Source organism: Sceloporus occidentalis, unplaced genomic scaffold (genome assembly GCF_023333645.1).
Source record: "Sceloporus occidentalis isolate IW3139 unplaced genomic scaffold, rSceOcc1.0.p SCAF_15, whole genome shotgun sequence".
Lineage (NCBI taxonomy): Eukaryota > Metazoa > Chordata > Lepidosauria > Squamata > Phrynosomatidae > Sceloporus > Sceloporus occidentalis.
The window spans coordinates 2,743,674-2,759,456 of NW_028316995.1; the positions used below are offsets into that span (position 1 = coordinate 2,743,674).

At 41.1% G+C, this 15,783-nt stretch overlaps 1 protein-coding gene across 2 annotated transcripts in view; it reads left to right on the top strand.

The window, feature by feature from the left end:
* Positions 1-8,538: 8,538 nt before the first annotated feature.
* Positions 8,539-15,783, top strand: part of LOC149303140 (pleckstrin homology domain-containing family H member 2-like) — a 44,654-nt gene continuing 37,409 nt past the window's right edge. For both annotated transcript variants that reach the window (XM_089481554.1, XM_089481556.1), the window contains exon 1: positions 8,539-8,658. In XM_089481554.1, coding sequence (XP_089337680.1) covers positions 8,539-8,658 — 120 coding nt within the window. The remainder of the gene's footprint in view (positions 8,659-15,783) is intronic.

Here is a 15,783-nt window from a genome sequence, read left to right on the forward strand (position 1 = left end):
GGCAAGGTGTCTGGCTACTACATTAAAGGACTGTGCACTGTAACTGCTCCCATATACATCATATGATCAAAATAATGGTATCTAAATAAAGCCCTTCTTGTCCTGGAAAAAATCATATCATTTGCGTGGGTTCAGTAAATGAGAATGAAGAAAATTACAGCTAAACTGCCATTGTCACTAAGGGTACAAAAATACTACTAATAAAAAAAAACAGTCCGGTCACTAAGGGGTTAAAACCACTATAAATAGCTATCAATAGGTCACAGCATGAAAAGGGTTATCGTTACACAAGTGGTCCTTGGACTGCCAGATGTAATCCCAGATGGTGGATACTTTGGGTCCATCTCAAAAAAAATCCCAAAATCTAAAAATAAAGTTTCGTTCTCCTCTAATTTTGGATTCTTATCTCCTGTTTTTACATGAATGTGTCTTTGTGATAAATACAGACGTTGTGTGAATTATTTCACTCTAAAGAGTCACTTGGCTGTCACTTTAGCCTTTTAAAGGGACAACGATCTCATGCTGTCTCTCTAATAAAGAATGCGTATTAACGTACAGCCAAGGAGCTGGGGGTCAGAGGCAAATGCATGGGGGACGGGGACTTCCACCTACTCAATGCATGCATTTACAGGGCAGAGGGAATATTCATTTAAAGGGACACACATGCATATGATGGATGGACTATCTCTTTAAGCAGGCGACCTGGCATGAAAGGGTTTTTCAAGCCTCCAGGTTAGAATGCATGGGGAGGTTTTGCGTTTACGTGTACTCGTTATGTCCTGTCTACCCATTGTACAGCGCTACGGAATTTGATGGCGCTATATAAAACATTAAATAATAATGACAATGTAGCACACCTAGACAGGTAAATAAGGACATAGAAAGGAACTAAAAAGAAAAGGACCACTAAAGTGAACTTTCTGTTTTTACTTTTGGTGCCTGGTACAAAAATATTATAATTAAAATGCAAAATAAATACCTATAAAAAGGTTAACTATTTTGTTAATAGTATTAGATTTTTTAGACTCCCCTACCAGCTATAGCCGTATTCCTTTTTTATGTACCCCATAATTTGGAAGATTAAAAAAAAAAAAGTAAACTCTCAAAACATTTTTTAGGGTTTATTCACTAAAGGGAGAGTTTTGGTTTTGACTTCTTCACTATACATTAAATAAAAGATACCAATAATAATATACATTATGAATGTACAACCCTGGTGTGATTCCGCTGCTGGAGATGCTTGGCTGGCCCTGTATAGCTAACTTTATGAGTTATCAGTCTCCGCACACATTGAATTATACATTATACAGGGCCAGCTCAGCCCTCCCCCCCTTTCCTAAAGATTATTGAAGTGAAGGAGTTGAAATCACAGCTCTCTTGCCAACTGTCTTGAGAACTGTTTCTTTAGTGAATAAAGAGAAATCATCAATGTCTCCTAGTCATATCGAAAGGTGCCACTAGATGGCGCTGTTGCAGAGTAAATTGATGTCATGTCGGGACGCGTCTCACACGCTGCCGCCGGTTACCGGAGGAAAGTTACTCACCCGGATTATCTTCGTTTTTTATGTGAATCTTTTTTTACTGCTGGGAACGGCTTCAGTTCTGTGATCCTTATAAATCCAGCCTTAAGTGTTTGTTTTTATGAGCTAATATCGCATCCTCTGAGCTGGGTTTCTGCTGACGTCCTGTTTCCAGTTGCCCCGTACTGGTGTAAGTGTATGTATGTATGTATGTATGTGTATGTATGTGCGTGTGTCAGAGGCAGGACTTCGCTTTGGATGTGAATCACTGGGCTTCTCTACCCGGCCTGTCTGGGGATAGTGGCTTCATTGTTGGGCTGCTAGCTTGCAGGCTGCGGGCTACTGGAGAGCCCAGGGAGGACGTCGCATTCCCGGGGACGGTCTGCCAGGTAGGTGCTGTTTAGAGCTTCGCTGCACTCTGTACGTTGTGTTTCCCTGAATATCTGAGGCTGATGGGGGTTGTAGTGCCGCTGATGGGGGTTGTAGTGCCGCTGATGGGTGTTGAAGTGCCGCTGATGGGGGTGGTAGTGCCGCTGATGGGGGTGGTAGTGCGGCTGATGGGGGTGGTAGTGCGGCTGATGGGGGTGGTAGTGCCGCTGATGGGGGTGGTAGTGCCGCTGATGGGGGTGGTAGTGCCGCTGATGGGGGTGGTAGTGCGGCTGATGGGGGTGGTAGTGCGGCTGATGGGGGTGGTAGTGCCGCTGATGGGGGTGGTAGTGCCGCTGATGGGGGTTGTAGTGCGGCTGATGGGGGTCGTGGTGTGGCCGATGAAGTTTCAGTTAGCGGCACCGTTTAAGTATGATAGAGGAGCGTTGAAGGCATTTTTAGGGTTTTGGTTTTTTTTGTGGAAAAGGATTAAAATCATCCTCCCCGAAGAGACGTCACTTCGCGGGCATCATTTGTAGCGGCTTCGGGTCCCTACGCTGAGTATCGGGATCTGGATTAACCCGTTCGTCTGCAACAGTGTAGCTTTTTTGTAACTTTGCTGATAATGATAGTTTACAGAAGTATAAAAACTAATATTATACATTTCTGATCGTTCTCTGTGGGTAAAGAGACCAGGTTTTTAAGGGGCTTATCTATGAAGGGTTAAACTATACTTGACACAAGGAGTATATGTATGTGTATATATATTTATATCTATATATATCCCTTCAGAAGGTGACAGTGCTGCCCCATTCTGTTATGACTGTGTGGCGCTTGCCATCATACTTTGTAGGGGGCCCCAGAGGTCAGTGGGGGCCACACGCAGCTTCTCAGTGTGTTTATATACCCCACAGCTTGTGTGACTACAACACCTGTATGATTATTATTATATTTTATTTGTATATCGCTGACAATGTCCGTGGCACTTCTTACAGTCCATACATTGAAAATATCTGGCAAAACTAGAAGTGAAAGATTAAGATGGAGCAAGAGAGCCGCTCGCAAGATTACGATCTAGAGAAGTTTGAACTACAACTCTCATTATGCTCTGCTAGATGGCAGCTGGCCGTGCATGATGGGGCCATTAGCCTCTCCAGAAATGTTTTATGTCTCGGTTGCCCCCCATGTATAAATACTGCAGATAACCTCACAACCCACTAAAAAAAAAGGATAAAGCATTTTCTCAAAAAGCGTAAATTCAGAGACAAGGAGAGCCCACTTACTAAACCTTATTGTAACACCCGTGGCTGCAACTCCCATTTACCTTAAGCCAGCAACATCTGGAAAGCCTGGCCCACAGATGCTTTGCTATATATATATATATATATATATATATATATATAATTTTAAATAGTTAATTAGTAGATAAATACATTATTTTCCACCGCTTTAGAATATGTCGCTATGTAAACTACTAATAATTAGAATTCATGAATGAATGACGTATGTTGTATTGCAAGTGAGGGTAAATCGGTTACATGGCGTGCATCTTGATCCGCTTCTTATGATTATTATTGTTTTATATAGCGCCATCATATTCCGCAGTGCTGTACAATGGCTCTTAATCAATTGACCAATAGTTATCCTTTTGTGCCGGAATGTTTGTTAATGATATTGTTGAATTTGTATGTTGTCAATAAGGCTATCATTCTTCCTGTTGAATTGAATTTTGAATTGCCCCAGGGCAGAATTCACAAAAAAACCACTAACTTCCCCCTGGGGCAGAGACTAACAAAAGCATAACTAGTTTGAGTGCATGAAATATGTACATTCATGCGCACACACAGTGATGTATGGATAGTTACATACACTGACACACAACTCGCACTGTCCAAACCGGGACAGGTGCAGGACCAGGGGCATCTACCTTAACCCTTGCAAGGCAGTGAAGTTGAATCATATCCTGGGACAAAGCTTCACTGCATCGCAAGGAGGCCACAGGAGAGCTCAGGCCTCAATTGAATTTGCTCATCTCCCATAGGACAGTCCCTGAAAATGGAGACACTTGGGAGGTATGCGTACACAACCTGCCATCACTGGCATATAGCGCCAGAGAATATTTACCAATAGTTTAAAGAGCAATCTGTGGCTCCCCTTCACACAAGCAGTTAATTCGGAGTATGAGTAGGTGTAAGCTTTGGAGTATGAGGTCAGTGTGTTTATGCGTGCGTGTGTGTGGGGGGGTAATGTGCAGATAAAACTCTAAAGGGGAATTTCCACTCTTCTATCAGTACATCGGCATGCGTGCGCAGCTGTGTATTTCTGCCGCAGGGCTAAACGCGACCGCTGAATTTCTAACAGTAAATGGCTACCTGAACCATTGTCTCTCTCTCCTCCTCACCACGATGCCCTATTGTGCAGAGGACGGCTGAGATTTGCAGGCAGATTTTGTGATGATGGGGTAACTTAAATGTATTCAGCCGTGTGCCTGGCATCTTGATTTGGAGCCTGAATCCCTGATGCCCCGAATACCCACACATTTTTAGGCTTACATGCTACCCATACTTCCAATGAAACGGCTCCATCCACAGAGGCTGGGCCGTGAGAAGGGTCCGGAGAGCTGATCAGGGAGCTGAAACATGAATTTATCGTGAAGTCTCCGGGATTGATGAATATACCTTCCTGATTACTGCCACCGATTTCTGAAAAAGGTGTATTCACAAAATAAGGAGTTTGCAGAAGAGCTGGAGTTTCATCTTACTCGCTTCATTATGCATTATACAGGGCCAGGCAAAACTGCTGTGCTAACCCTGCCTAATGCAACATTTAATTGGTAGCGAGGCTCGAACAATCTTCTTTCATATACTATGTATTAAAGTTGTGCTAAAGTGTGAGCTGTGGAAAGAAAATAAGCAAATTTGGGAGGGAGGATGATTGCTGCACGTCACGGGACCCAATCGGATCGCCACTTGGGGAACTTCCGGCCACAACGTTCCATCGGAACACAGGAGTGATGGGAGTGATAAAGAGCCTCTGTACGCCTATGAAGATATTCTATTAAAAATCAGCCGTTTCCAGCTACAATAGTCATTTACATTAACCCCGTCTGCGCTGGATTTCTGACCCATTTCATGTTATTTTAATGGACACATTTTTCTTTCAAAGATTAGGAATTTTCTCTGTAACCCCAAACTTTGGAACAGTAGAGTGAAGAAAAGATGTTAACAAGTGAGATGAAAAAGAAGAGGGGGCAAAATAAATTGTCAAAGAGGGAGGAAAGAAAAGAACAGAAGAAAAAAAAATGTTCAAGAGGCAGAAAGGGGAAAACAGGTTCCTAAAGCCAGATAATCCAGAGAAAGGGCTTTTCCCGGAAAATTGCTCCAGTGCCCAAAACTCCTTAATCTAGCCTTGAGTATATGTCATTAAACTGACCCTTTAATCTAACAAAATTGCAATCCAATGCAAATCGGATAAATTCAGCCAATCAAGGTATTATCTTTACTGAATTTGCTTATACACTATGCATCATGCAGGGCTTATTCACCCAGTTTAAGGGGAAGCTCACCGGGGTGATGACTTACTGGGATAACCTTGGATATTAGTATGGCCATGCAGAATGAAATTTTTGGAATCTTACTATTTCACGCATATAGTTGGCTGCCCATCATGGGAGTTAGGCTGCTTTGGGTACAATATCTCTCATTTTATACTTTAGCTCGGGAAAGATTGATACGCTGGAAAAGACCATTCCATCGAGTATAACCTCTCCTTTCCCTTTGTTATATAATGGGAGTATTCCCTAACGAAAAAGGAATAATTCTCCATGTTATATAGAGGACCACTCCTCAGAAAATCTCTACCACATTGTAGCCAAAATGTGATCGCCTAATGAAAATCATCTGGTTTAATAAATCCGTGACTAATAGAACGGCAGCTGTTATTTCACTCTGGATCCATTGAGTCACACATTGTAATTGACCATAACTTTCCCTTCCCACAAATCCTCCAAAATATTGAAACGGCACCTGGCAAGTTCTTGGACACCCCACCCCATACACTGAAAATCTGGGAATAGTGCTGGTTCTTGCTTGTCTATCGCTGCGTTCTATTCCGCCTCCGAGTTCTAATTTAATATTTTATTAACCTCTAGTCAAGCTGCTCACTCTATTACTATAAAGTCTAATACAGAACAGTCTCTTGTTAGTAAATACTTTATAGTGATGGAACAATCTCAAGTACATACGCTACGTACTAAACATTGTAATGAGAATAGAGAATTCATGATTTATTGATAAACAAGACATAATTCATAATAACCAAGAATGATAATGAAAGGTCTTATCCATCCCCACAAACATAAGAAAAATCAATGAAATCCATCAAAAAACATGTAAGCTCACGGGTACCCTCATCTAGCCCTCACTAAATAAATGAATACGATCAGTTGGATCAGATCATAATACGTATCCAAACACAAGAGAGGAGAGCGATTTGCGGACGAGCGAATAGCACAACCCAACTTATAGGTGCTATTAAAAAAAGCCAAAAAAGACAGTCTTGGCATGTGATTAATGTTGTCTTAAAGGGAAGGTTCTTAAAAAGTCACATCCTCCTGCGCAGGAACGCAGTGGGTGGTTTCAGCGAGATAGGAGGGCTTTAAAGGAGAGCACATTGTGGGATCAGATTGGCATTTTGTGGCGATCTGCCTCTACTGGACTCAAGTGGACAGCGGAATTCTTTGTGGTGGTCAGTGGTGTCCATGTACAGGCACCTCGCCGACCACTGGTTCATAGCAAGGCCCTAGGGCACCTTGGGCCCTGCATTCCTAGGAGTCCCATACAACATATGCACAAGACCACAGAGAAGACCCAATAAGAAAATACTTCGACTACACTAGAAAAATAGGTTGGCTCCTAAAGTATACCAATACCTTTGGTTGGAGGTATGATTAGAGGAAGGGCAAGAGGCAGGACCATCCACTTACCTTACTCAATCCAGTCTTATTGAGATGCTCAGCTTCAATGCATTGCACGGTGGCCATTTCGGAGCTGCAATTGAGTTGTGTTCTAAAAAATCTATTGATTTCACAGCTATCCGTGCATTTATCTGATACCACTCTAAAATAAAAAAAAAGGTTGGTCTTGGACCAGCCCACTCCCAGAGGAAGGAGTAAAAAAGTAAAGCAGTGAGGGAAGGACAGAGGGGGGGGTAAGGGTTAGGTAGGGAGTGACTATGTATATATGTTAGAGTGAGTGTGCATGTGTAAGAGGTAGGTGTTAGTATGAATGAGTGTGTGCAATCATGATTGCGTATGCGGGAGTGTTAGCATGAGTGCACATGTGCTAGCAGGAGTGTATTAGCATGCATGTGTGTATGTGTGTTAGTGTGAAAGTGTGGATAAAGTAAGCCAGTGCATATGTTAATTACCGGGGTGGGGGGACACCATTAGGCTTTACTGGCCAGAAGGTGCCAGCCCTCACCTGCCCAGTGGAGTTGCTCAGCGGCAGTGTGTAAAATTCAGCAATGTCCATGCAAGCTATGATAAAATGTCATCTTCTGGTGTGTCATGGGAAGTTGGGAACCAACACACATCTGTAAGACACTACATAAGAACACATGGGTTTTTGCTATTTATCTTTGATCCAATCACAAAATGATCGTCATGAGGCCCCCGATGAAATCCAGAGTTATTAAATTCCCCCTTTCCCCAGAAAAATTCTCTCTGCACAAAAATACTTTCTCATTCAACAGAAGATAGTTTTCAGCCAGCTCACTCAAGCCTAAAAATGTGTTACCTCATCAGTGAGAGATTTAAAGGCTACACTGTGACCTCTTGGGTCATATTTGCCTTTTTTTTTTTGTAGAAAGATAAAAACAGAAAAAGGGCATATCTGTATGTCACTTTTATGTGTGCTCTCAAAATACAGCGTAACATGAAAAAGCTACTATAAACAAGTCATTTATTTAGAACATATTGGTAAAAAAAAACATATCTACATGCTTTTTTGATGTACAAAGCGATTTATTTGCCTTCGGCATTGCACTAGGTCTAACCCGGGGTAGCCTGAACCACCCCCCCCCCCCGAGGCGCTGTCCTTAACAAAGGTATATGATGTTATGATATTCCGGCATCCCATTTTTAAATGAAGCTTGGCGTGGAAGAAAACTATAAATCTAAAATAGCCAGATAGATAAATGAAGGGGGTATTATTATTATTATTTATTGTTTTATATAGCGCCATCAAATTCCATAGCGCTGTACTCTTTAGAGCACTCAGATAATATCGGAGTTTTCCAGGCCGCCCCAGGTAATGTTCCTTTGTGAGTGTATTACATGGGTGCTTCACAAATACAGCTTTGTACCCAAAGTGCTCTTTATACATAATCCCAGCAGTGTTTTGACAGTATGGATTGTAGAGGTAACCACCGCGAGTGGCCCCAAGGAACGAGGTTTGCTGGCCGACTGTATTAGTGAATTAAGTTTCCAATAAACTCAATCAATAAACTTAGAATACAAGCGGCGTATAAGATTTAGTGACAATGCTGCGATGCGAGGGGAAAGATTAAAGGTTATATTAGCAGATCCGGTGGAGTGAGTTCTGTCCGTGATACCCAGTGACCACTCGATCATTTCTTTTTTTTCAGAGCAGTCATGGCGGAACTTTGTGAAAATGAAGTTATTGACTGGGAAGAGAGATGTATAACGCTGGAAGGCCAACTCATGAAGTTTCGAATACAGGCAAACCGGATCAGAGAGTTATTGGCAGAAAAGGTAAGTCTCAACTGAGTTGGTGCCATCATGAGGTCCAAGGCTTACCATCCAGAGTAGACCCCATATCTGCCCCGTTTCCACAGTCATATCAGAATCTGTGCTTGCCAGGTAGTCCACGGTTCCAGTAAATAGAACAGAATAAGGGAGGTAGGGTTCTGCGCTCATGTATACATTTTGGGCGAGTGCAGCTTTTGCTTGGATCTAGTATAAGGAAATCGGGTTATAGTGTGAAGTTATTTGGTGCCTGTGGTTGCGTTTGACTTGGTGTGAATTTTTCCATTTTCGCTAAGATAACATTTTTGTTTAATTAAAATGATTTTAGCCATTTGTAGCTATAATTGAGACTGTATGTTCACCTGGTGGTTAAAGATGCTTTTTTTAGTTGTTGATGGATGATTGTAAGTCTTTTTGAGGGACTCAACTAAATGTGTAACTGTTTAGGCTCTCAGGCTTTAAGCACGCATGGGATATGCATAAAGGTACCCTAGATATAAGATAAGGCCGGGGACTAAGGAAAGTATTTAGAAATTGGGCAAACTGGATGGGCCGAATGGTGCTTACCTGCCGACACATTCTGTGTTTCCATGTCCAATACAGTGAAGTCATAGTAGGTATTAGAAAGCTCCACCAACTGAAGATGGGGATCCCTTAGTAGGCAACCCTAGGACGTTCCAGAGATTGCTGTAAGGACTCAACACTGGAGGATAATTTATGGAAACTTTCAGTTTCAAAGTTATTGAGAGTTCCCTAAAAGTTGAAGAACTTGTGGAAGATCAGGATGTATTTTTGTGGACCCCTCTTAAGAGACATATGAGTTGGAGAACTACCCCAGCAAGTTTCTGCTTGAGCTATTCTAGGTGAACTGAGCCCTTACTGACTAGAACCTTTTGATAAATCAGCATTTTATTACGCATTCAAGCACTTTATATTTAGTCTTGCAGTACGAAGTCTGAATATTTATTTAATATGATGGAGATGCTTAATTGAAATATAGTATTTTTATTAACACGCAGTTTCTTTCGTAAAAACAAAATTACTATATTCCAGAGCAAGCACACAAGCAGTTTGATTACTGTATATTCTGATCCCAGTAACTGTAGCCATTGGCTTTTCAGACATTCATGTAATGGAGACAATGTTTACTCAATCTGCCCATCAATGTCTCGATGACTGGTATTGTCATGTCAGCCGATGAAACTGTACAAAATCAAACCCCAACCTTTCAGAAGTCCAAATTCAGGAGTCTATTGATTTTACAGCTTACTTTTTTTTTTGAATGCTTTGGTTTGCAAGCCAAATCTGGCACTGATGGGTTGTTGCCATAGGAACCGAGAATGCTTCTTCAAAGTTCATTTTTTCCTATGTTGTTCTTATGAGGTTTGGTTCAGAAGTGGTCTGGTCTGACGGGTGTCCGTTTTCTGCCTAAGGGAATGCAGGGAGATTATCCTGTCTGTGAGGACAGATTAATACACAAAAGTGATCTAGATTGAGAGATTAACATTCCTCTCTGGTTACATCAAAGACATTTTAGAGGTAATTTCCCCTTCTTTCACCAATAACAATTCAGCACATTATATTAATACAGGTAATTACTTCCCTAGTGAAAATGAAATTATCTTGATTATAACCACATTTTTTTTTACCTGTTTTTTTTTTGGGGGGGGGGCATCTAACACAATCCTGCTGATATTAGATGCATGCTGGGCTTTTTTTTGTAATGAATTGTACCAGCTCAGCTGATTTGGGGCATCACTCGGTTTCCAGTGGCTTGTAACTAGCAAAGCTTGGGCAGACCCCTGGGCTCAGCTAGCTGAACCCCAAGTGATTTAGACTAAGCTGCCGTATAGGTGATTGGAAAAAAATGTCTGATGCTCCTCTACTGTATACAAGCCGGGGCAAAACATACTTTTGGCTCAAGGCTGAGCCACCTCGCAATGACACTTTCAGCCATACAGGCAGATTTCAGAATCTGTAAATTATGTCTCACATGCAGTATGATGGAAGCTAAGGACTGATGAATTCTTGCTTTGTTTAATGCATTGTGGTGCTTAAGCAGGGAATCACGTGACGGACAACAATGGCGGACTCAAGGTCTGCATGAAATTTATTATAACAAAATAAGAAAAACAGGCTTTTGTTACTGATAAATTACATTTCTGTGTAAAGCGAAGGATTTTATGCTCACAAAGAAATACACTTTTCCATGGGACTTCAATATACTTAATAAACTGTATACCGGGCTTATTTTCTTGCTAGTAAGTACTGTGGATGGTATTGGGTTGATTTAATGGTTTATGTGAAGCCCAGAGGACCAAGCGGCTACCATCTCCTTCAGCACTTGGCACTGCTTTTTTTCCCTCTGAATCAGTTCTATGGCTCGGCAGGACCCACCCTAACACTATATAAATCTCACGTTCACTTTTAAGATCACATTCTGATACAGTTATTCCAAAGCAACATCGTTTCCAACTTGAATTTTAGGCTAAGAAAACAACTGGATAGAATAAAATCACGTTGTGCAGATCTGGTTGCTTTCTCACACATTAAAAAGAAGAAGAAAAAAAAAAGAGGAAATTGGAAAGTTTGCAAAACATAAAGTATATGTATTTAGAATTCCGTGGTAAACAAAAATACTTGACATTTCAGATCCATTTAGGGACTTTTATCAGGACAGATATAGAGAAATACAAATATAGCACATGAGGTCACGTCCTAAAGGGTCATCAGACAGATAACTATAAAAAAGGGAATGTAAAAACAAAGTAGTGTTATCAAAATGGAAAAACATTGTAATACATCACATCCTGGCTGAAGTTGACAACATTGTGTCTTATCCAGCTCAGCAGACTTTATGTGACCCTTTAAATGCCAACACATTTCTCACCCGGTTTACTTACAGTAGACTCTTCCTAAGACTTCTGGAGGCCAATAATGGTGGAACGTAAGGCAATCACAAATTAGCCCACAATTCTTGGAAACAACTGATTCCCTTGTAGCGCATGGAAAATAGTGAGTTTCTAAGGGACTTGCTATGACAGGATTGGAAAGGACTATAAAGTGACCCTAGCTCATCCCTTTGTTAACAGATCATCAACACAACCTAGATTTTGTTTCTAATTAAGCTTTTCAAAATATATAATTGATCCTTGTTGGATCTGCTGCCGCTGCCTGTGCCGTACTCATGGAACATCCGTGTTCCAGTTTTCTCTTAGTGTGGTCCAGCAGTAGGACGTATTAAGACATCTTATAATGTATTTCTCAATTCAGAATATATATTTCACTTTCTAGACACCGAAAAACTTTATGAGATTGGAAAATAAATGATGTAATTTACTGAGAACACAGTAACTGGAGCATTTGGCTGAGGAACCCTCTCCATTGCGATCACAAATTAACAGCCAGGGAGACGTTAGACATTATTTTACCATGGTTCCTCTATTCAAGGAACATTCAGATAACTACATTTTAACAATATTAATAATAGTCTGGGCTTATCATAGGGTTAATAGTCTTTTTGGGGGGCTCTAGTAACGTTTTATCTTTATAGTTTAAAAGATTTATCTTCACCCGTTTATTGTCACGAACAAAAAGGGTGAACCATTTTTGCCTCTGCAGGTAAGTGTGAGGCTCCATTGGCCACTGGTCCACCAGACAGCAGAACAATGTGTCCATGTTAAAAGGATTCATTCAAAGTATGCTGGTTATTCCGATGGTTAACTCGGTTTTTGAAAGATAACGGTATTGCATGCGTCATTTGCATGTCCATCAAGGAATACAATGCTAATCCCATTTGGCTAAGACGATTTTTGTTACTGAACCCTGCTCCTTTTTTAAACAATGCTTCCAAACTCTGCAATTAAGATATAAAAATGTACTTTAAGGTTTGTTTAAAGTCAGACCACAAATTATATATACTTCCGAGACTGTCATTTAGAGACATCCACAAAGAATTAGTGAATATAGAAGGTTTATAAAGGCCGGCAATTTTTTGGCGTTTAAAATACACTCATTGAGTCATGTTTTGCAGAGTATATGGTAATCATTTTCATAACCGTATAGCCTGCTAGTGACTCCCAGAAGCCACAGGCTGAGTTTTATGGGAGTCAAAAACTGCTGGATGTCCGATCCAGACAAATACTTATTACATATGTGGTAGTAGCCTTTCACAGAATCCAAAGCTCTATGAAAGACACTTTGTAACGGCACAAAGCTGCCTCTGCACAGCTACAGAGAAGAATTTTAGGAATCATGTGGAAAATAAGCCAAACTTGCCACATGTATCAGTTTTCATAAAGAAAATACTGCGAGGATTTTGTTTCTAAAACTTCAGCAGAAGATATGCATATAGCAAGTACTATGCCATATCGGACCTACGACCAACATCACCCTGTTTCTTGCCATAATCTTAGAATCTTAGAAAATAGAGTTTGAGGGCAGATAAGAAGCATTCGGCCGATCTAGTCGGGCCGTGATGTACATAAGGCGAGGACGTTTCTATAATTAGAGAAAAATCAAAACGTCCCGTCTACTGCCTTGGGACCCAATGCATTTGTAGTGCAGTTAGACCTTGTGTGAATGCTCTTCCATGTGGCACTTTAAGTGTTAACCCAGTGCCAGCATTATATAGCAAGCCTGATTAAACACACACCAAATAAGTGGAATTCTTTTTCCAGTAAGTTTTTCCATACCGTGAGTGTCCACAAAGCCTGAAAAACAGGAGGCCTCAATAGGTACTCGCTACGCTTCGATAGACCGACTACATTAGCAAGTTAGATGAACGCTGCCTACAAGAACATCGTTATTTACTTACTAATAAAACAGCAGCATTTTCTGCAGCTATACCATGATCACAGATAGGATGCAATAAACCGGAGACAACGGAAAAAGGAAAAAAAAAACATATAATCCAATCCTCCCGTTATTCCCCGTTCTTTTAAAAAAATAATAAGTGACATAAATGCAGAAAAAAAGGTTCTTTACAGTAAGAGCAATAAAGATGTGGAATCCATTCGCCACAGATTTGCTAATTTTTTTTAGCAAAATACAAACAGGGATATAGTGGGTTATAAGGATGGGATTAGTCGAAGCTCATTGATCCAGTGAAAAATTAGTGGATTATTATTATTTTGGAGTAAAAAACCCTTTTTAATTCACATTTGGAAATCGCTTCATTTGTTTTGCCTTCTTCTGGTTTAACAGCAAAGTTAAACTTGATGGACTTGTATGTCTTTTTTTCATCCTAAATTTATAAATGTTACTATTTTTTACATGTTTTAATAAAAAAAATTGACTAGATAAGCAATTTGATAAAATTACATTTAGACAGTTATTTACTATTTAGAATGTATATTTATTATTTGCATTCAAAAAAACAAACCTATTTATCATACTAAATTACTAAATGCAATATTACAAATAAATTACAAAATGGGTTTTATCTAATAAAGGGGGAAAAAAAAACAGGAAATACAGAGCGGATAATTTAAGAAACCTTGCAGTGTCTCTCAAAATGGAAAGCAACGTCCTTGTTTTTAATGCTAAAAATAAAATGTGTTAACAGTGCAGGGAAGGAAGCCACGACTCGTGGAGATAGACCAAAGGTTTGCGCTTCGGCCATTTGCTTCATGTTCCTCCAATAAATGAGTGGAGAATGAACCCATCAGCTATATATCCAGCTGAGGTCCAAGACCTACGTGGAACAGGTATACTCCCAGGGCCACACAGTGCTTGAGGCAGGACATAGCCAGGGCCACAAATCATTTTTGCTGAATGGCACAGATCCCGGTGGAAATGACCGTACAGCTCGACTCTTTATTACCATGCGTCACTATGGGGATTTGAAGAAATGGAAGTCATTTATTATAGTGGCTGTGGTTCATAAGACCCTAATGTATCTGTTGCCCACCAATAGCATGGAGCTTTTTTAACACAAATACCCAGGAACACTATTCCTTCCCTCCATGCAGCAAGATAAAGCCTTGATACCGTATTTGCTCGATTATAAGACGACCCTGATTATAAGTCGACCCCCCAAATCTGAATATTAATTTAGGAAAAAAAGAAAAAGCCTGAATATAAGACGACCCTATAGGAAAAAAGTTTTACCAGTAAATGTTAATTCATCTAAACTATTTTTTTTAAATAAAAGCTATGATTGAGAAAAATATTTTGGTTTTATTTCCTTCTATTTTCCAACCTGCCCCCAGTTATGCACATCTGCCCCAGAAATACCTTATACCCCTATATGTCACTGTGCCCCATGATATGCCTTTTAACCCTATATGCCACTGTGCCCCATGATATGCCTTTTGACCCCCTATGTGCCACTCTGCCTCCAGAAATGCCTTATACCCCTATATGCCACTCTGGCATTTAGAGGGTTAAAAGGCATATTATGGGGAAGAGTGGCATATAGGGAGGTTTAAGGCATTCAGGAGGCAGAGTGGCGTATAGAGGGTTAAAAAGGCATTTCTGGAGGCAGAGTGGCATTAAGGGGGTTAAAAGGCATTTCACAGAGCACTCTGCCTCCAGAAATGCCTTATGCCCCCCATTTAACACTCCCCCGCCCCCCCAACTTACCGGTGCTTCTGACTTCCCTGCCATGTAGCCGGGGCAGCGTGTAGATCCCACGCACTTACGCTGCAGCCGGAAGGAGGCGTGGCTAGCAGCGGGGGTTGTCTGCGTCCATCGCACAGACCTTCCCTGACTGATCTTTGACAGCCGGGGAAGGTCTGCGCGATGGACGCAGACAACCCCCGCTGCTAGCCACACCTCCTTCCTGCTGCAGCGGAAGTTGTCTACGCAAATCGCGTAGACATCTACACGCTGCCCCAGCTACACACCGGGGACTCAGAGGTACCGGTAAGTGGGGCGGGCGGGGGGGGACAGGAGGATCCAGGTCCCCTGCAGCTGCGGGGGATCTGGATCTTAGTCGTCTCATAGTCAGACCTATTTGAGGTCTGATTATAAGACGACCCCGATTATAAGACGAGGGGTATTTTTCAGAGCATTTGCTCTGAAAAAAACCTCGTCTTATAATGGAGCAAATACGGTATTTCCTTATTAGAGGGAAATAAGCATAATTATTTATATCAAATTAATGTTTTTTTCCAGGAGGGACAAAAT